The following is a 21,012-nucleotide window of genomic DNA, read 5'->3' as shown; positions in this document are numbered from 1 at the left end:
AGTGGGGCTGATTGGAGTGGGGTACATTGTTTTGGATTGGAGTGGGGCAGATTGTTTTGGGTTAGAGTGGGGCAAATTGTAGTGGGGCGGATTAGATTTTCAGAAATTACATTGAAGAATGAAACATTGTCCCTTTGCAATAAAATAATCCCCATCTTTTAAGAACAGCCCCAAGGGCAAAAAAAAGAAATCATGAGTGCAAAGTGGTAAAAAAAAGACTTAGCAAAATGAAAGAAAGTTAACTATAGAAAATAATCTTTACAATTTTGTTTATCCTTCTGGGCACAATTTTGCCACTGACACACCTTCCGTTTGCAGGGCACTAAAAGTTAAACAGAACAAAATAGCAGCTCAATCAGGTTTGGAGCAGCAGACGGGCACCGATTACGTTGAATCAATCAGTGCTTGGTCCCCACTCCACAGAGAAGATCGGAAATTATGTTAGGCCTGCCCTAACAAATTACGAGACTGTAAAGAAGAGCACCACACCATCAGACAAATGGTAAGCAACGAGCGCGCTCAAAGCCCTTTTTTCATACAAGAGTGTCTCACAACTGTGACGCATGCTCCCCAGGCTCGACCCTAAAAATTATGCTGGTCTAACAGTGCACGCAGCGCTTGAGACACAGAAGTTTTTTCTTTATTGGAGAGTTGGAAACCTGTCTCAAGGAATGCATACGCTTTCATGCAATAGTTTATCAAATATTTTGGTGGTTTTACCTGACCCAGTTTCTCTATTTAAAATTAGACTGAACAACGCATCACACCAAATGTGATTAACCTACCAGATTTATTTGTAAATATATTGCCTAAAAACATGCGCCAGACCCCTATTCATGGGATATGGCCAGCAGCATTTGTTTCAGAGAACACTAACTGCAATCTTTTTAACCATACTCGCTTCTCTGCACATGAGTTAATAAAGCTTTTTGATAGGCTTTTAGTTGCTGAGAAATTAGCATATTCGTGATCTTGAAATTTAACAAAATGTATCAAATGATATATCTTAGGTGAAAAAGCACAAACCACATTTTTCATATTGCAGAGCATTTGACTTATTGCTGTATCTCAAGAAAGGGGAATTATGTGCTCTTCTGCATTACACAGGTAGATAGGAGTTGAACAAATGCGTCCTCCTTTGACAGACAGATAATAAAATGGACTAGTGGCCAATTACACCTCCAGCATTTCACTACAATTCACCACTGCTGGTTCTTTGCTCCAACTTAGCAATGCAAACCTAATATTACTTAGATAAGAACATACACATTGCCTTGGATTAAACCTATACCCTTATTCTTTTCTCAAAATTATTTTGTGGGCCCTTAGGGCGTGGCTCACCCATAGGTTCAGTCCTTTAGAGATCACATAGAGCCCTGTCCAGGAGACATAGACACCTAGCATCACTACCCCTACTCTCAGAGCCTTGGCTTAAGTCTATGAGAGACTCAGAAAGCCCTGTTCCTGCCTAAAGACCATCTTGATTTATTATTCAGAGCAATTATAACGGGCTGGATCCGTGAACAGAATGTGCCTGGTACACTGAAGAAAATTAGCTTCTATGCCATTGGCTTCCTTTTCATTAAATTCACACTAGGACAATTTCTCAACATACTACAGCACAGTTTGCACTGTTTCTTCAAATTTTGTATGTATTTTTTGCTCTCAAGCAGGTAGGATCTTTCAGTATTGCTGCTGCTCACTCTGCCTTTTAATCTAAACACTTTGGGGGATATTCTCAAGAACGTGTGATAATTACCGCAAAATTAGCTTAACGCAACTCTTCACATCGCAGTCTATTAAGCGAAAATAACGCTGTGTTAACGTTGTATTCTCAACACAGCGGTACCATGCTTTAGGCTCACGATAACGCGTCAAATGTCAGTGTTAAAGTCAACGCGGCGCTGCAAAAATGCAAAACATGAATGCAAAAAGATGAGATGAGGCCAATCGCGATACAAAAATCACCAAAAAACAGCGACAGGCCTGCAATTCACACAGAGGTGGTCGAAACCCATCAACGACTGTTCTTCACCTTCACTGTTATTGGCAACAAAATTGGAATATGGCAGTCTATTGTGGACAAAGTGAATGCAGTCGGAGGGCTGAGGAGGACAATGGAAGAGGTCAAGAGCCGCAGGAATGATGTGAAGCGCAAAACCAAGCAAAAACTCACCAACAACCGGAAGGCAGCATTGTAGACTGGAGGTGGGAGTCCTGCGCCACAGGAGGAGCTGGATGATATGGAGGAAATGGTGTCCACAGTTCATCAGTGGGGAGACGGTGTCAGGAGCTGGGGGAGCGGACACTGCTCAACATGACCTGACACAACAGCACCAGGGTGAGTAACGACTGGGGACTGGGGGGACATGGACACATGGACACAGTAACACACATGCACAATTAAGTAGAGCACATCTGCAGACAAACCATGACGCAGATCCCCAACTCCCACCAAGAGACCAATGTACCCAAGTATGCAACATCACAGCACTGTATAAGCACAGAAGTCAAAGGCACACCGCATGAAAGGGAGAAGGGGCAGCAAAGTCAGAGCTGCAGGGGCGACTCCCCAAATTGCAGTACACACACATAACATGCAGAGCGCATCAACATTGACAACGATGTGGTACAAACCGCAACACGTCCACAACAGAACAGAGGACACAACTTTTGCCGCTTGTGTGTAGAAACTGGCCAATCACATTTGGCATTGCAGGGAAATGTGAGTCGACAATGTACAAGTACAAACACACATTCGTGATGTTGTTGAAATGTCCACTGTCCCACATCAAATAGGCAGCTCCTCCCAAACAGCCACAATGTACAGTGTCATGCAGTCTGTATATAAACACGCACAATGTGACAACATACATGTGAACACAATGTTAAACTGCATCTCCCCTTCACATTGTAGAGGGAAACCCAACACTTCCTGCAGAGCAGGCCGAACCTCACTTCTCTGATGACAAAGAGGAACACCACATCTACGACGCCAACACCCTCCAAGAGTTCATTGACAGCCTCCGCACCACACCTCCAGGAGCAGGGCATCCCAGCTGCCTCGAGGGGACCCCACTCCCTGCACAGACCACACAGCAGGCAGCACCCACCAACACGGCTGCCACCCAGAACCCCACGAAGAACACATGGCCTTCCAACGCTGTGTGTTGGGGTGCCAGGAGAAGCTGGCTGAACAAGTGCGGGTGGGGTTCGACCTCATGGCAGCCAAACTAGATGCCATAAGTGGGTGTCTATATCCCATCAGGGACCACTCACAGTCCCTAACGGACACCCACAGTCTGCTCCATGCTCTGCAATGGACCATGGCTGAGATCACTGGAGTCCTGACTCAGAGACTAGAACAACTGTCCAGTCCAAGGGGCTCTAGCGATGTCACACAGGAGTTAGGACACATGCAGAAGATAATGGAGACCATGGAGCGGACATAGGCGGAAAAAGTGGCTGCCACAGCTGCACACCAGCGAGAGGTAGCTGGGTTCCTCAATGACCTAAAGACCATCCCCATGGCATTGCAGCCATAAGGCCTGGCGCTGATGTATGCTGCTGCCACTCCATCCACATCTCCGCCCCCTGAAGTGTCCGTGCCACACAGTGCGGCAGACATTCCACCTCTGGCCCCTGATGTGTCACTGCCACACAGTGCTGGAGACAGAACACCACCACCCACCCGTGAGGCACATGAAACAGCAGTGGACGAAGATGCAGATGAACCTGCCTTCATGGTAAGAAGGACGCAGTAGCATTCATCTCCGCCATATGGCCTGTTTCTGCTTGGTTCTGCCCTCTGCATCATCACCGTCCACTGTCCCCCGATAGATTCTGTGTCACTCACCTTGGACCTCGACATGGACTGCCATATTCTGTTTGATCGCCATTAACACAGCATTCAGATTGCGGACTGAACTCTTCCTCTTCCTTTGGTCTTGTCATTCCCTGAAGGACTCTGGCTGGCCCTCCACAGGCCAACAATGTAAAGTGGGGTTTGCATGGCCCTGTACTGCTCTAGCTGCAACTGAATGAGCATTAAACATTCATATTCACACAGAAGTGTCATGCCTATGATCTTTCAAGTGTGGAAGTATGTATGAATGTAGGGTCAATGATTACCCCTTAAGTCCACTTTGCTCATGTTGTGGGACTTGAGTCACAGTGTGACACATTGACGAATGCGGTCTGGGTGGCGCCAACACTACAACAGAGATACACGCATTAGTTACTTCCTTTTCTAGCTCAGTACCGAACCACGTCCAGAGCCTGGGGTCTTTGTTCACACCCTTACACTGGAGTGGCATATGCCGGGCCAGCCCATTCCGCTTACGCTCAAAGGGGGGACGACAATGCTACATGTCCCAGGTCTTCCCTGTAGTGGTCTGCTGCTCACAGGTCTAGTTGCAGCATGCCACAGCCACTCCCTCACAGCTAGTTTAGCCCCACACCACATCCATCCAGAACACGCGTCACAGGACATGTGACCCTGCCAATAAAAAGGGCCGGGAGCAGGTGCTGAACGCCATTTCCACTGTCTCTCTGGGTGTATCTGTGTGGTTATTATTTATGCATGAGGGCCTAGGGCCATGCAACATCACATTCCCCAGGGCTGGAGGTGACATGATGGCGTCCGCACCACGATACTCAACCATAAAGGGGCCATGACTTGTGGGGCACAGACTTGGTGGCACTGGATACACTGCACCCGACACAGGCACACCGCCACAGGACATCGACTTTCGGTGCACTGAGGTTGGGGAACATTAAGTGCTGAGCGGGTGTGCAGCCTGTGATGCCCTTTCCTGCGGTCCGGACAGGTGAGGATCATTGTGAGCCCTGCTGGACCGCAATGTAGGCCTGAGCCAGGGGGCAGTGCTGGCCTACCGTCATGTGGTGTTGCCTCGCGGGTCACAGAGTCAGTGGCACCTAAAGGTCTGAGTGGTGTGCAGCCTGCGATGATGCTGTGTGCACTGATATAATCTCTGCCATTGTGAAATCAAGACCCAGAATCAAGTGTGAGACCTGGTGGCCCACGGAGCGAGGCCGCATGATGTGGAGGGTGCCTTGTACTGAGGTTTAGGGCTTGCACCGGCACGTAGTGGGCCCTCTTGGAGACACGCCGGTGGCGGAAGGTGGCCATTATGAAAAATGGGATGACCCAATATGGTTGTGGACCTGGATTAAGTATAATATCAAAAACAGTGGTCCAAACCTAACAATCAAGGCTCAATTCAATGCGTACTTGTAATCATTATTTATACAACTTAATGAGCCTTCAAACTATTCGGCTCTGTGGTCTCAATCCGCTCGGTAGTTTCTCAGAAAAGGAGGTAGTGCAACAACCTGACAGGAAACAATAGATGATCAGAAGGAGTTTAATGAATCACTCCATCATTTGTCTCAATTGTATACATTTTTCATCATACATTTTCGGTACAAAGGAGCGTGGTGCTTCTAAGAATGTGCAAAGAAGGAATGTGCAGTGAGTAAAGGAAGGGGCAAAGCTTATAGAGCTAGTGACACAGAAATGTAACAACAAAATTTGAGATAATTATGAAACAGCTGGCTTAAGAGTCCCAGCCCTATGGGCAAAAGGCCACTCCTTGCTGTGTTAATACTTTGGTATTATTGATTTCCATTTATATAGTCCAAAACATGAATTCCAAGATGACATGTATAATGAGATTAGGTAGAAGGTGGTCGTTTTGCAAATTTGAGAGGCGTCGACGTTTCGACCCGACTAAGGGCTCAGGGGTTAGTGGGGGCCTCAGCCTGCGGGTCTTCTTCAGGACGAAGGGGGCAGCCTTAGTACGGTGGGTGTGACAGGGTCACATACCCATGAGCGTTCGTGGGCGGCCTGGTCCTGTAAGTGGTGCCTTTTGGGTAAATGCTCTCGCTGGAGTGGAGTCCTTATCCATGTGTAAAGGGTAGCGCGTGTCTAGATTTTCTTCAAATGACGTTTTCCGATGTGCATAACATGCCACTGCTCAATATCATTGTAAGCGCTGTCAATGGATCGCGCGGCTGGGAATGGTGGTGGAAGGTGAGCAGTTAGACCTGGGTGTGCAGGGGCGGGCAGTCAACGCTGGGCGGCGGGAAGGGCTGGGGTGCAGCCTTGGTGCGCAGGGGCGGGCATGCACTGCTGGGCGGCGGGAGGGACTGGGGTGCAGCAGCCTGGGTACGCAGGAGCGGGCATGGACCGCTGGCTGGCAGGAGGGGCTGGGATGCAGCAGCCAGGGTGCGCAGGGGCGGACAAGCAATGATTGCGTGTGCAATTGTATGTACTCTGCCATTCATAACTTTGGACTCTGTTTCAGATGAGGGACCTGCTGAACTGCAGTGCATACTGGCACGTGGTTGGAGACACACCGGTGCCAGCAGGTGAGTAGTGAGGCCTGGGTGCGCAGTGTCGGCACTCTCTCGCCCTATCCCTCTCTTCTTTTCACAGTCTCTCCCTCTCTCTCTCTCTCTCTCTCTCCCTCTCCCTCTCTTTCTGTCTTTCTCTCTCTCCCTCTCTTTCTCTCTCTCTCTCTCTCTCTCTCTCTCTCTCTTTCTCTCTCCCTCTCTTTCCGTCTCTCTCTCTCTCTCTCTTTCTCTCTCTCTGTATCTCTCTCTCTCTCCTCTTTCTCTCTCTCTGTATCTCTCTCTCTCTCTTTCTCTCTCTGTCCTTTGATGGACGCATGTCACACCTTCTTATCTGTATTTTTGTCTTGCAGGCTGTGCCCTACAGATTGTCCTGAGTAGACCTGCCATGAGTCTTCAAAATTAGTGTTTTGTGCTTATTTGAATAAAATGTTTTGCTTGGTAATTCGAAGGTGAATGAGTGATTCTCCTTTTTGTGACAACACATGCATGTTACTTGTTGTAATTGTGCGACATCAGGCAAATTGGTATGTTCATGATTTCGTGAAGTTCATATAACATATCTTTTTCTGGGGGGGTTGCCGTAAGGGGGTCCTGGGGGTGATGGTGGTGGGTTGCTGTGGCCCTGTTGGGGCTCCGAGCTGCATGATCAGTAGCTCCATGGGCATCTGTTGATCTTCAGGTGTGGCTCTATGCTGGGCTCTTTTTTCTGGTGCAGGATGGCAGCCGACTTTACAGCAGGTCAGAGCAGGTGTTAATGTCCTGCTGCTAGCGCGCCTCATTGCCTGTTTTATGATCTTATTGCTGATCTGCCTGGTCGTTGACAATGTTGTGGTGTGGTGTTGTTGCGGCTTTTTGCACGGGAACCTGCTACTCTACATCTCGCGATAGTTGCCGGGGTCATCTGTGGCGATGGTTTTTTGCGGCTGCTATCGCAGGTAAACTGGTGATTTGAGCTGCTAGCACCAGCTTGTGAATGAGGCAATAAATTTATCGCCACTTTGGCTGCGATAAAGTGTTGATAACTTGGTGATAAATCATTGAGAGTATGCTCCCTTCTGTTCTGATCTCGCTTGAGGAGGCCTAACTCGTGTACAGACACCTCTCTCCTTCCAAAAAGCTGCGTTATTCTGCATTTCACCCAATCCTCAGCCTGCCCTTTTCCACCACATTTCCCCTAGCCGTATTCCCTACTTTCTAACATTTTCACATTGAGATGTCACCTCAAATCAGCTAATAAATTTAGCTTCTATCTAAACTATCGAAGAAGGACAAAATTGCATCTGTCTTACACATCAGTAATTAAGAAATCAGTACTCCATTCTCTCTCTGTCTATTTTTTTCTCTCCCCCACCTCCCACTGATAGGAGAAGTGATGGTCAGTGGCCTGTTAATGTACTTTGATATAGTGTTTTTAAAATAGGCCTTTTCCTACACTGGTGCAGCACTGGGGAAGTCCTGATAGATACACGGATGTAGTTCCAAATCCTGGATGCATAGATGGAAAAGGCCTGCTAGCTATTACTCTTTCTCTCCCTCTATTGCTCTCTTTCTCTGTCATTTGCACACTTTCTCTTCCTGTCCTCCCTCCATCTCTGCTTTTCCATCTCTCTCTCTCTCTCTCTCTCTCTCTCTCTCTCACACACAGTTTCTCTCTCTTTATGCTTCTCTGTCTCTGTACAGTAGACACAGCATTGCCCCGTACAGCAGAGCTTTCAGGCCATATGAAGGGGCCGGAGTGTGCAAACTTGCTCTCTTTATGTTTATTTGGACATACTCTGATAGTGACTGACTGCCTCTCCCAGCCCATGTCTTCTATCTGTAGAGAACCACGTGTAATTCGCTAAAAACTGGCTGAGAATGTCACATATGATATAGGTCCACTTAGCATCATGATGGGTAAAGTAGTGCAATGGGTGTCTAAGAGGATCCGTGCTCTTTCTGTTGCATGTTGGGCTATCTTGCGGGCTCTAATGAGTCCAAATATTCCATGCTGTCTCTGATGCCTGTCATGGGTGTCCTGCTCACTAATGTTTAACTAGATTAAGATATTGTTTCTCTATGTATGTTTAAGTGAGTTCCCATGGCTTGAGTCGAGCATATATGTGGGTAGACGCTGTCTATGGTAAACTTGCTCTCTTCTGCACATTTTTTACCGCAGATAACATGTCATTCACAACGTCACTCTTAAGGTAGTAAATTATCATTCATAAGCACACCGACAACTTGAAATTTTACACATAAGGAACCTTAAAACCTGACAACTATGCTACTATATAATGGTGCTGAAGTCTACTGAGTCTCAGTTGTTGTTCCATTGGTTGTTTGGATGTGCAGACGATAGGGCTGCAAATGTCAGAAGAGGTGATTTGGCAATTCAGCATTCCAAAATACTGAGAAAAGTTTAAATGCATCACTGATATCCTTTTAAACCTAATATTCCTTAAAGGATTTCGCCCTAGAACCTTGGATTATCTGTTAGTTTTCAGAAGGCATTAGCTATGAAACTTCAATGAGCAGCAATCCTGATAATTAGGCTACTGCGGCATGGCTTTGATAGGCTGGAAAATCTGGCGGAAAGAGTACTAAAGGACTTCATGTAGGTCAATTTCCCCATGCAGAGCAGATCTCCATGGCTAGAATGTGTTCTTGTTGAAGAGGACTCATCAGGCTTACCCGTGTGAAATTATTGTAATTATAGCATACATGCAAACTCCATAAAGAGTCAAATTCAGACTTTTAATCCAGTTCAACAGGCATACATACTACACTAGACAGCAGCATGGATTACAAGCATTAAAAATGCCATAGGTCTCGCCTTTCATTAAGTTAAAGCGATTTGCTTTGCTATACAATACCATTAGCAAAGCAAATGGCTTTAATGTAATCAAAGGCGAACCCTATTGCATTTTCAATGCTTGATGGTGGGGTAGGGGTACTCGTGTCAGCCTTTCAAGTTGGAAAGAGTGCTGGGTGGAACCTTTTCGTTGGAGGTTGGGGGTGGGGATCAGAGCATTTCAGACCCAAGGGTGGAGTGTTATTACAGCCAGCCCCGCTCTTCACAGTCGGGGCTGTTACCTTTTCACTTCGGGCATTGGCGTAGTTGTGGTTGGTACACTCCTGCGCTTTAGGGTTGCAACATCGAAGCACTGAGAATCGGAGAAGTGGCATGACACGAGGCATCACCGGGAATGCAGGAATGTTACTGCCCAGTACTTAAAGCAGGCGGGGTAGTGGGTTGCCAGCCCTGGAATCAAGCATGGGGTGGAGGGTTCGTTGCTGTTAATCTGGTCTTTACCACTGGCGGGACCCGCCGAGTGCTGCCAATGCACTGGTACTATGACATCGCACTTGTTAGCATAGTACACAAGCTGTTACTACAACCCCACATGGCTGGGGATAACCGCTGCCTGACACGGCACCACAGCACAAGAGCCGTCTGCTCCTCCACTGGCGAATGACCCTAAAATCAGCACCCCACAATGATTCCAACATTTTGTGCTGCCCCCTTAAACAGATGCCTCCTCACCCTGAAAAGGTCTCTCAACAGCCCCCCCCCCCCAAATATTAGCACCCCACATCTAACTTTTCACCCACTCTTCCAAGATTCACCAATCACACAAAGAATTTGCTGTAGCCCTAATAGCAGCCACGAAGGGAAGTACTTCGGGCACCCCCATATTCCATTGAGCTGAGCACCACAGCCCCCTTTTCATAAAGACATTCACCTAAGGATAGAATAAACCCTGCCACCACCCCCTTTCCAAAGGAACACCCCAGAAATCCCACAGGAATCTACAATAAAAACACACCAAGGGCATTTGTGAGCAGAATAGGAAGGGTCTGTAGGGGCGGAACCCGTTTTTTGAATGATGCTTTTCTGGCCATGCAGCCCTTTAAAGATCGAGGTGGGGAACCACTTTTTGAAAGATGTCTAAGCATTCCTGGGCAGCAGTCATTAACATATTTTTGGCAAGGTGGGTGCAATAAAAGAATATTTTAATCAGCCCACACTAAAAGAATCAAGCGATGTGGAACTGCAACACAGTATGTCAAATAGAAAACAACAAAAGCTGTACCAAACTGTAGTATCAGCTGTGCCCACTGTTAGTTAAAAAAAAAAATACAGCAAGTGTACGAACAGTAACCACCATTGCACAGAGAAGACCACAATTAGCTGCCTAAGAGAGACGGACCCCGATGGGAGACCTGCAAACACAAGGCACACCCAGCCTCGCGGAAGGGGCAGAGAGCACTTGCTGGGTGTTGCCTCAAGGAAGAACAAGTGAATGTAAATAATATGGTTAACCGGTGCGACGGAGGGTAACGTCTTATTAATATTAAACAGCCGTAGAGGAAAAAAAAAACATACGCAAATATGATCAATTTGTTCTTACAAATAAATTTCACACTGGACACGATTGCGATGTTTTAAATATGCACAATAACAACAAGAATGTCACGTTCGTCCTCAAAATACCATCACTGCATGCCTCTGATTTCGATAGGAATTACAATCCGATAAAAACAATAAACAAGCAGCGCCAGAGAAATTAAATGCACGTCAGCCATTGTTGCAGATAAACGAGGTAATAGCAAACAAAAGTGCTTAGCGGCTAATTAGGAGACACTTTCTCCCGCCCCAAGTAAAGGATCCAATCCCGGTGGGCGGGGCCAAAAGCAGACAGGGTGGCAACCAGGAGGGATTAAAATGCCTCTGATGGAATCTTTACACTGTGTTTTGCATAATACATGATGCAAAACGACATGCACAAATAAAAAGCGCAGGCGGAGCAGAGACACGACTTCTGGAACCGTATTGATTCCAAGAAGCCCTTGCATGGCGAGAGCAGCACATGCGCGCTGCTAACGCCAGGCGAGACCTAAAAAGAACATATGGGAAACTTTAGAAAGCAATTTGTTGATCCTATAATAGGAAAGGCCTTTCAGAAGCAAAGTAATAACATTTTCGGAAATACACATAAATGTAAAGTTTCAGAATGCATGATAAAAGTTGTCCTCACAATCTGGAAGATGGAATAACTTAAAATACACCATAGTTATGTGTTCTGATGTATTAATTATACTTCATAAGAGATATCAAATTGTCCCAGGTCATTCTTTTAAGCACTTGGTATCCTTTGGCATCATACCTGATCATTGTGTATTTTAGAGTGATCGCTTGTTACAGGCTGTGTTCGTCCTTCCTTCTCTTTACTAATGAGAAAAATAAGACAGTTTGTTGTTAAAAACAAAATGGAATATTTGAAAGGATTATTAGTGTTGTCTATAAACAGTGTTTTTGATGCAGTCTCTCCAGTGCCACCAAAGAGACAGTCATTAAGGGAAATGGGATTAAACAAGACAAGATGAAAGATACTTGAAGCGAGATTTATCATAGTATTGCATTGCCCTTGCATCAAGCATGGTGATGCAAGGCCAGCGCAATACTAAAGTCAGAGTTACCAAGTAACGCAAGGGCACCTTGCTTGGCCCTGTGTTGCTTGGTATATTTAGAATGACACAATGCAGGGCAAGTCCCTGTATAGCTTTATTCTGCCCTCGGAAGGCATTCCATGGGTGGAGCTTGGGTATTCCCACACATCCACCCCTCGGTTGTGGCACATTCTCAGATTTAGGATGACTGGTAAACCTGGGAATGCGTCAAAATGCTATGCCTTCCAAGAGGAGATGTAACAAGGATATCTTAATTTCTTCTTGTTGTTATCCCTTTCTTGTTGTGATACATTCTGCAGCACACTTAGAAAGAGGAAAAAGCCTCACCGGATAGTTTTTGTACAGGAATGTATCCTTTCCTGCACAAAACAATCCTGTCTGCAATGCAGGCACCCTTGCACCATGATGCTAAGATTCCTGCATTGGCACTAGGTAGAAAACTGTGCACCAGCACAGACAGAGAGCAGGAATGCACCGGATATTGGTAAATATGGTGCATTTCCGCCCTCTCCCTTTCATATAGCACAGCAAGTTGTCTTGCTGTGCTACATTGCGTGAAAGATTGATAACTCTCTTCCTTGGTCCACAAGGCAAAAGGCAACTTCCTCTGTGACTGAAATTCAACAAATCAGAATTTCATTATCACTTTAAGTTATTTTCAACACCACACTGTAACATCCACATCCATTTAACAAATTGTCATTATGTTCAATTTGGTATGACATGAAGCTTTAGGCTAATTTTAGTGCTAGGTGATGTGGGGGGTAAATATATGCACGTGTCTAAGAGAACAAGATCACATTATTCATCTACCAGCAACACAGTTAATCAAAGGCAGGTGGATGGTGTCCAATATAAAGCAGATAACCAGGCGGATGGTAACTTCTAAAATGCATGAAAAAGCGAGTATTTGTAAGAGAAAGAAATGGATTGTTGGGACAACTAGAGTATTGATGCTGTAGCCCAAAGCTAATAGCAGGCTCTACAACACATAGGCAGGACCACACGTCAAACATACATAAGAACCAGAAGTGCACATTCATGCTCCATCACTAAACAAGATTTTTGATGGTACAATTGGAGGTGGTATACTCTAAAGTACCCCCTAACGGCAACAGTGATAGCCATGGTGTTTGCTGGTCTCAGAGTAAAGTCTTTCTAACATTCTTTGCGTCTCACCACAAGCAGACTACGTCAGCTCAGATACTTATAGACTGGTAAATTGAACACACGTGATCTCATTAACATACCCCTGGAATCTAACAAGCTAAGAAGCCCCTTAAATTGAAAATAAAGAGCATTCCTGATACAGGTGATACATTTTTCTTACTTCTACCAGAGCAGGGATTTTTGTACCTCAATATTCAAGTATAATCATTAAATAACATCCACCAGTGGTTGTATGGATCTTTGTTATTCAACAAGGAGAGATGATAAGAAGCGATCATTTACATCAAACACCATGAACAGTGAAGTCCAACTGGGGTTTCCAAAGAATCAATAAAGAGAGCTGATGTGATTTAAAGGGGTTTTATTACCAAATTATTTTAAACTATTTTATTCATTTAGTAAATAACAATTGTAGTCATCATTATTACAGATTCAAATAATCCATTAGTCGATATTTCAAAATAAATATAAAATACCACATTAGTAAGAATTACAAATAAAATAGAGAAGATACAGAAAAGGTGTTCAATAAAGGAAATCCCTAATCTAATTTAAAAGGTTTTTCTGGCATAAAAGACAATTTTTTCAATAAGCAAGGTAACCTGTCCGTTTTAGAAACTGATAATGAAGGTCCTGATGAGAGAATTAAAAAAGGCATAGCCAGGAAGACTTGGCACTCAAGCAGGGGGGAAATTTGCAAAGCTGAAAAGAATTCTCAGCTTAAACATCAGCAGACATCCTTGAGGTCAGTTTTCTAATTCCTACAGAAAGCTCTCCGTACCTAGGGGCCGATTATGATCAAGGCTAATCCGCATCCTCCGGGCTGGCGGAAGCCATCGCCGGCCCGGAGGATGCGGATTAACCGCTGCGGACTGGAAAAAGACCCCCGTCAGATTAGGATGGCTGGGGGATATTTTTTCAGTCCGCAGCTTTTCCGCCATGGTCGCCTTCCGACTGCGGAGGAAAAGCTCTAACATGGTTGGCGGTGTCTATCAGACACCGCCAGGCATATTAGGATGGCGGCCATCCCATGCCTTTCCACGGCGGCATTTCCGCCGTGGAAAGGCATACGGTCTTTTCTTTGGGGGCCCATTGCGGGCCCCCAGGGGTGAAGGGGGGTGGGGGTGCACATGGGGGGTACCTATGGTACCCCCCTGCCTTTGCTTGCACGAAGCGGCAGGCACCACGCAGTGCCTGCCGCTTCGTGCATGCAAAGGTAAACATGCACTTTTTAACCTTGCGGCGGGTGCTGCATGAAGCAGCATCCGCCGCAATGTTAAATGTAGGGGATGTGACCGCCAGGGTGGCGGTCACATCCTAATTTGCATGGAGGGACCGCCGCTGCCCATGCGGACGGTCCCTCTTCCTCGGGGGTGGCGGACGGACGAGGTCCGTCCGCCATCCTAATGACCCCCCTAGTCTCTGAGTGAAAAAAGGAAGCTCTCTGACAAAGGGCTTCCTGACTAATATAAGGAACACACACTAATATAATTCTACCAAAACTTCGTTAACAACAAAACTTGCATTCACTGTTCACATCAACCAATCGTTTTCGAGCAAATTCTGGGAGCAGATATATCCTCTAGTTTCTCACATCTTTACAATGAAGTACAGAAAAATGTCCTTGAATTGTTACAATTATCACATCCTGTGGTTTAGCCAGTACTGCCCAGAGTCACGTTTCCTGCCATCTCCCTTCTACTGTAAATGTACATGTATTTATATAGCGCAAATTACCCACATCGCAGGCATCTAAGCGCTTGCTTAGGGAACCCATCCTGGTATTCCCCTGTGAGATAACCCCGGCAGGGTAACCACAAGGTGAAAGCCAGGCATCCCGCCGCGAGGGGCCGTTGTGGAGATTAAGCAAGCTATTGCCCAGAGTCGCAGAGTGTGAACCCGTGAGTCGAGTAGGCACCGGAGCGAGAATTATCGAGTCTGTGGAATTATTGAGCCCAAGTCCCGTTGAGGCGGGGAATTGAACCCTGGTCGAGGGCCGATCTCAGCTTCAGGGTCTGCCGCCTCTAACCCCTGAGCCACACTTCTCTACTCCCGGTGAGAACTTCACGATCGGTTGTTTAATTAATAACAAATGTCTATTCAGTAGATAACAGAAGGCTTTTGGGAAATTACAGCATCTGGAGTAGAGAGGGAAAAACATCTTGTGCAAAACAACAGTTTAATGTAAAAACAGGCCTCTTGTCCAAAACGCGTAAAGTAAATATTTAATATGGCATCATTACCTAGGCTAACTTAAGTCACTACATTATGTTATTTTATGTGTGCGCATACAATGCCTAAATGTGATTAGCTACTTCAAGAGTTTTAGTTTATTATGCAAGTTTTGCTCAACTTCTAATTAACACTTTTTAGTTACACGTGTTTGGTTTATAAAATGAGGAAATTGGCTCCATCCCTTCCAGTTTACTTTAAAGTTCCTCCAAGCCTCCAGAATCTATTTTTTCAGAAGACCACGCCGTAACTAACAGACGTCAGCTACCAGACACACGCCACCCAAAACCTCTGTCAAGCAGAATTCATACCGACCGCTCCAGACTAATAGTGGTGACCAGTTTGCATTATGGAATCCCAATGAAGGCATCAAATCATGCCTAATTTTTTAAACATTCACAGTGGACAATGTACTGCTCATTTGCCTGCTCTGTTACTGGACATTAAAGACAAATGCAGACGTTGACTCATCTCCAATGGTATTTAAGATTTGAAATCATGCAAGATTTGAAATCCACTTAGCAGATCGTTCCAGAGGCCAAAACACTCACGATGGAAGTCCGTAAAACAAGACAGGGCATGACACTGGCATGCCTCCTCCTCAGTCCCATTATGCTGCCACTTGTGATTCAAATTCACCTGCATCACAACCGTGATGTACATAGGCAGAGCAAAATGGCCTATCAGAAAGCATCCAAGCGTACAGCAATTTCATGGCATTTCAAATGTTACATGCTGTTATTGCCTTCATAAATTCATGAAAGATCCACACATCTACAAGCATCCCATGCACACACAGGGAAGCGTGTGTAATGTAACGTCATCGATAATGTGTCAAACGCGCACACTTTTCTACTGCTGATGCTAAATAAAGAGCTACATTTAAAACTGCTGTCCCATATTATTGTACAACAAGGACCCACGTAGAACACACCCACCATGAGAGTTGCTAGACAGCTGTGATTATGACCCCGTGCACAGAGCCTGCTACTCCACTCGCCTTGCCTCTTAGCACAGCCTACACAAAACATCAGAATCACCTTTTCTTCCAAAACTCTACCAACATATTTTGAAACACAACCCTCCTGCCTGTCTCCTTACTCTAACAACTGCCACCAACGACGTTTCGACTATTTCTGGTTCCTTACATATGCCATGGATAAGGTACATTAAGACCTCTTGAGAGCTTGTGGATCCCCGTGGTGCAATTAGGCCTACACCTAAGGAATTGCTTAAATCAGTGTATTGGCAAGCCACATATTTCGCTCCGCTCACTAGGCAGAGCCAAGGTTCTTTGACGGAAACTTTCCACTCCGTTAAAAACTTCTTCAGGAAGGAGAACTTTCTGGACAACATCCAACCGCCACTAGCCAGGTGTCTTTATCTGCAGCTTTGGCATGGATCTTTGCCTATCGGCTCGTTCATAGCTAGTTGGTCCCAAGCAAAGGAAACTAACATTGCCCAGTGCTCAATGAGTGGTGTTTCCACAGAAACGGTTGAATAGGTCTTATTTTTTGTCCCCTTTATACCCCATGCAGGAAAAGAAGGATTATTTCACTATGTCAAAGACTGTAAGAAAATACAGGCAGGCCATTAGGATGTTCAAATATGATAATAATAATTTAATTTGTTTCGGTGTTAGTAAGTTCATGTTGGGAATGTGGAGACTAAGACAAAAGATGCGTTCCGATTTGGTAGAAAGGGGCATGCAAATCATTAAGTGTATTTTTAATTCTGTATATATGTAATAGTGATGCATGACTTAGAGGGATTGTTACCATTATTGTATTCAGTTACTCATCCTTGTTAAATTACATGCACCAGAGACGGGTAGTAATAGTCGATTTTGCACTAGCCGTTTTAAGTGGTAATGTGAATGTATAATTGTTTTACTATTTATTGAAGTAAAGTGTCTTTATATGAGAGAGAGAACATATTTTATCCTAGGATTCAGTGGAAGTAGTATTTAGACTAATGGACTGACTCCTTTATTGTATGCCTTGCTGATGATGTTTTATTGTACTATATGTATATTCTGCTTTTATGGCTCTATGCCGAAATAAAGCTATTTTGATTGAACTTCCAGCAATGCACTCCACTGAATGCACCCCTCTATATGCACCCCTCTATCTCCGACTGTCAACAGCAAGCCATTAAAAGAGCCCCTTATTTTTTTGAAGGATAGATTAACACATAAACCTGCACATTATTTTTCCATTGTTTATTTTTAAATGCGAAGCCACAATCAGCAAAGAGATTGAGTAGGTTTCATTCAGCATGGTGCTCAATCTGACTGTCACCAATGATTCTATTCAAAAGCTATACATAATAGCATCACGCACTGAAGATTCTACGTTGACATGTAAGAAATGTCATGATCACTCATACTGAATACATGATAGGAGAATATAAAATATTTGTTGCCCGTAAGTAATTAACAAAAATTACAAACTGATATTCATAAACTAGTAATAAATAAAATATAAGAAAAATATGAATATGGAACAAAAATAACAATTAGGGAATTCACATATTCTAAACGTAAAGACCTAAAAATGCAAGCAAAATAACTACATGCATGCACATCACCTAAAGATCCTTGAGCTTTACAGATGGCGTGCCAGTTCAAGCTATCAATCTGACACGTTCTGCAACAAAATCACAAGGGCACTGCTTCTAAGTTCTTGGGACCACATCATTACCAACCCCCACTCCAACGGAAGAGTCAGTGTGGTTCCCATTGTACTCTCCAATTTTTTGTGTTTCTTACCCTCACAAAGAAGTCACCAATTGAAGCAATTTGATTCACAGGAGCAGATTTCACCACTCTAAGCACTTTCCATACTTTTCCATCCTGGGTCGTCGTACCTGCTGTTGACTGCGAGGAGGGCAAAGCTGTGCTGGAAGAGACAAGCACCACTGGGGGAAAAATATTACCCACCTACCCCTGCTGTGAGCCCATGTGCTCAAAAACGCAACATGGCCCTGAGGACACCTACAGGAAGACCCTCAAGACCTGACTCTTCGGTTGAACGGAGCAGCATACCCCACCCAGTGCCTTGAGACCCCCCACGGGTGAGTAGCGCACTTACAGTTCCCTGATTGATTGACTGATTGATTGAGGACTGTGTAGCCGCCGTACCTGCTGTAGACTGTGAGGAGGAGGAAACCGGGCTGGAGGAGACAAGTACTGCTGAGGGACTACATTCCTCACCTACTCCTATGGTGTCTTCATAGTCGAGGATGATCCGGATGTCGCTGGAGGCCAGATTGAGGGTGGTTTCTGTGCTCAGGTTGCTGCAGAAAACTGTGTGCTGTTGATTAGTTGGTGATGGTCCCGGTCCCTGGACATTTGTTTCTTGATCGCCTTCTTCATGACTTTGGTGGGGAAAGTTAGTTGTGTGATTGGTCAGTAATTGCTGAGTTTGCTCGGGTAGGCTGGTGGTTTCTTTAGGAGGGCATTGACTTCTGGTTGATTCCAGTGGACCGGAAAGGCTATTTGATGAATGTTTTGATGATTGATGTGAGCGTGGAGGTGATCGTTGATCCTTCTAAGTTGTATATGTGTTGGGGGCATGGGTCTGTGAGGGCTGATGAGTGCATGGATTCTGTAACTGTGGCAGTGTCCTCGCAGGTGAGTGGTGTCCAGTCAGTTAGATGATTGTAATCGCTTTTAGTGGCAGGTAGTTGGTCGATAAGGTCTTCTGGATTGGGCAGAGGATTAAATTGCTGTATATCTTTGTGATTTTGTTGTGGAAGAAGATGGAGAGGTTGTTGCAGAGTCTGATGGTGTTGGTAGTGGATGCAAGGGTGGAGAATTCTTTGATGATGGTGAAAATCTCTTTGCAGTTGCTGAAGCTGGTTTCTGTCCTCAGTGCCAGGGCTTTTTTTGTTTCTCTGATTTGGTGGTGGTAGCAAGAGCCCTGCCTTTTAAGAGTTTCTGGTACTGGGGTCCCGCCTGGTTCTCCATTACCTTTCCGGTTGTTTGCAGTAGTAATTGGACTCTCTAATGTCGCCAGTGTAGCATCTGGTTTGCTTGTTGGGTCGCCTCTGAGGTGCTTGAGGAATGCTAGGGCTAGAGATAAGTGAAGAAACGAATACCTGAATCATGCAGAATAACCACCAGCAGAGTCAAGAGGCTTGTAAAAATTTGCAGGACAGAAGTCATGCAAAAAGGGGGACTAAAAACTGGTAGTATTGATTTTCCACTGAAAATCTTAGGAACTGCTGAGGTGTCTGAAGAATCAGAACATCAAGATGTGCATCTTGCATATCTAGAGTTGCAAGGTAGGCTTCTTGCTGCAACAGTGGACAAAATATTTTGCAGAGTTGTCATTTTGAAAGTCTGATGCACCAAGAAATTGTTGAGACCCTTGAGATTCAGTACTGGGCGAAAAATTGCCTGAGTCCTTTTCTACTAGAAAAAGGATTACATTGTATCCAAGGCCCTGCTTGTGAGGAACAACAGGCTCAATTGTTGCTTTTAGCAGGAGATATTCGACTCCGTACAGAAGTGCTCATCGCCACTGGGGATGCTTTGGAAGAACAGTTGGTCTGAAACCTGAAGCCGAGGATGAGAAAAGCCCAGCTCTGAGACCACTTTGACATCCATTCCAAACATTCTGAAAAAACAGAAGGTGGCCACCCACTTGTAGGTCCTGATGATAGTCATGCTTTTAAACGTAGAGGGTTGGCAACAGCAGAATTGGCCTGGGTTTCTCTGAACAAGGGTTCCATGGCCATGACCCCTTCCTTAAATGGTCTGAGATTACCCTTTCGTATTACCTGTTGGAAAAATTTGCCTGAAACCAAAAGCTCTACCTCTGTGTTTCTCCAGGACTAAAAACGTTTTGCTCTCTGCCGTCTTCTTGACCATATCCACCAATTGTGGATCAAAAAGGGAGGGCCTGTCTAAAGGCAATTTCAGAAGAACTGACTTCTGTCCTGCATCCGCCTTCCATGACCACATCCATAGATGTTGGCGAGCAGAAATAGCAACTTTTTAGACCACCACTGAGGGGCATAGATTATCAAAGGAAAGATCGAGAGAAAGCAAACCTGTTACTCCATAAGACTGAGAAGTGAGAAACAGTCCAAACCCTCTAGCATGAGATCAGCCAAAGCGTGAAAGTCTTTCAAGAGTGAGTGCACTGTATAAGGGGTGTATGTGTAAGCTCTAATCGAGAAATTAGAAGCAGCACAAGATCACTTCACCCATCCACTTTCTAATCCACTGGATGTTGTGGGGAGGCATCCTCTGGAGCTACATTTCCCTGGGAAGACAGACTGGCCATAGAGTGTCTACCTTCACCACAGCCAGAAATTCCTTAGAGTACTTGTTCACTGGAAACCATTTTACAAGGAATATGGGAAAAACAGTCTTATCAATATCGGTCCACTCATGCTCTAACACTCTCTTCATAGCACCATTCAAAGGAACTGTTTCAGGCTCTGTATTATTGTGAACAAAAATCATTGTCCTTATAAGTGGTATTAGGAGCAGAAAGGTTTACATTTTCCAAAGAAATCATAAATAATTTCAAAAAGTTCAGGGCCTTGAATAAATCATTCTTACCTGCTTTCATCATCGATATCCAGGGCAGGATCAGCATCTTCCAATCTAGAGACCACGGCTGAATCGGGCCCATTTCTGGCTCTAAAGGCAGATTTGGTCTGGCCAATGAGGGTCAGAAGAAAGACCAGGTATATTTTCACCTGCCTCTTCCTTTGCAGAAAAGCAAAAATGTCAAAATCAGTTACCTGGCACAAACGAAAAGC

General features: G+C 45.1%; 1 protein-coding gene across 1 annotated transcript in view; it reads right to left on the bottom strand.

Annotated features, from left to right (window-relative positions):
- LOC147747514 (spermatogenesis-associated protein 1-like) overlaps nt 1-21,012 on the bottom strand; it is a 496,200-nt gene that overhangs the window by 215,351 nt on the left and 259,837 nt on the right. Inside the window, exon 7 of the mRNA XM_086953980.1 lies at nt 11,529-11,592. Coding sequence (XP_086810106.1) covers nt 11,529-11,592 — 64 coding nt within the window. The remainder of the gene's footprint in view (nt 1-11,528; nt 11,593-21,012) is intronic.

This window comes from Lissotriton vulgaris, chromosome 1_1, assembly GCF_964263255.1.
Source record: "Lissotriton vulgaris chromosome 1_1, aLisVul1.2, whole genome shotgun sequence".
Classification (NCBI taxonomy): domain Eukaryota; kingdom Metazoa; phylum Chordata; class Amphibia; order Caudata; family Salamandridae; genus Lissotriton; species Lissotriton vulgaris.
Note: the sequence above shows the minus strand (reverse complement) of the source record. Positions and strands in the feature narration are given on the sequence as shown.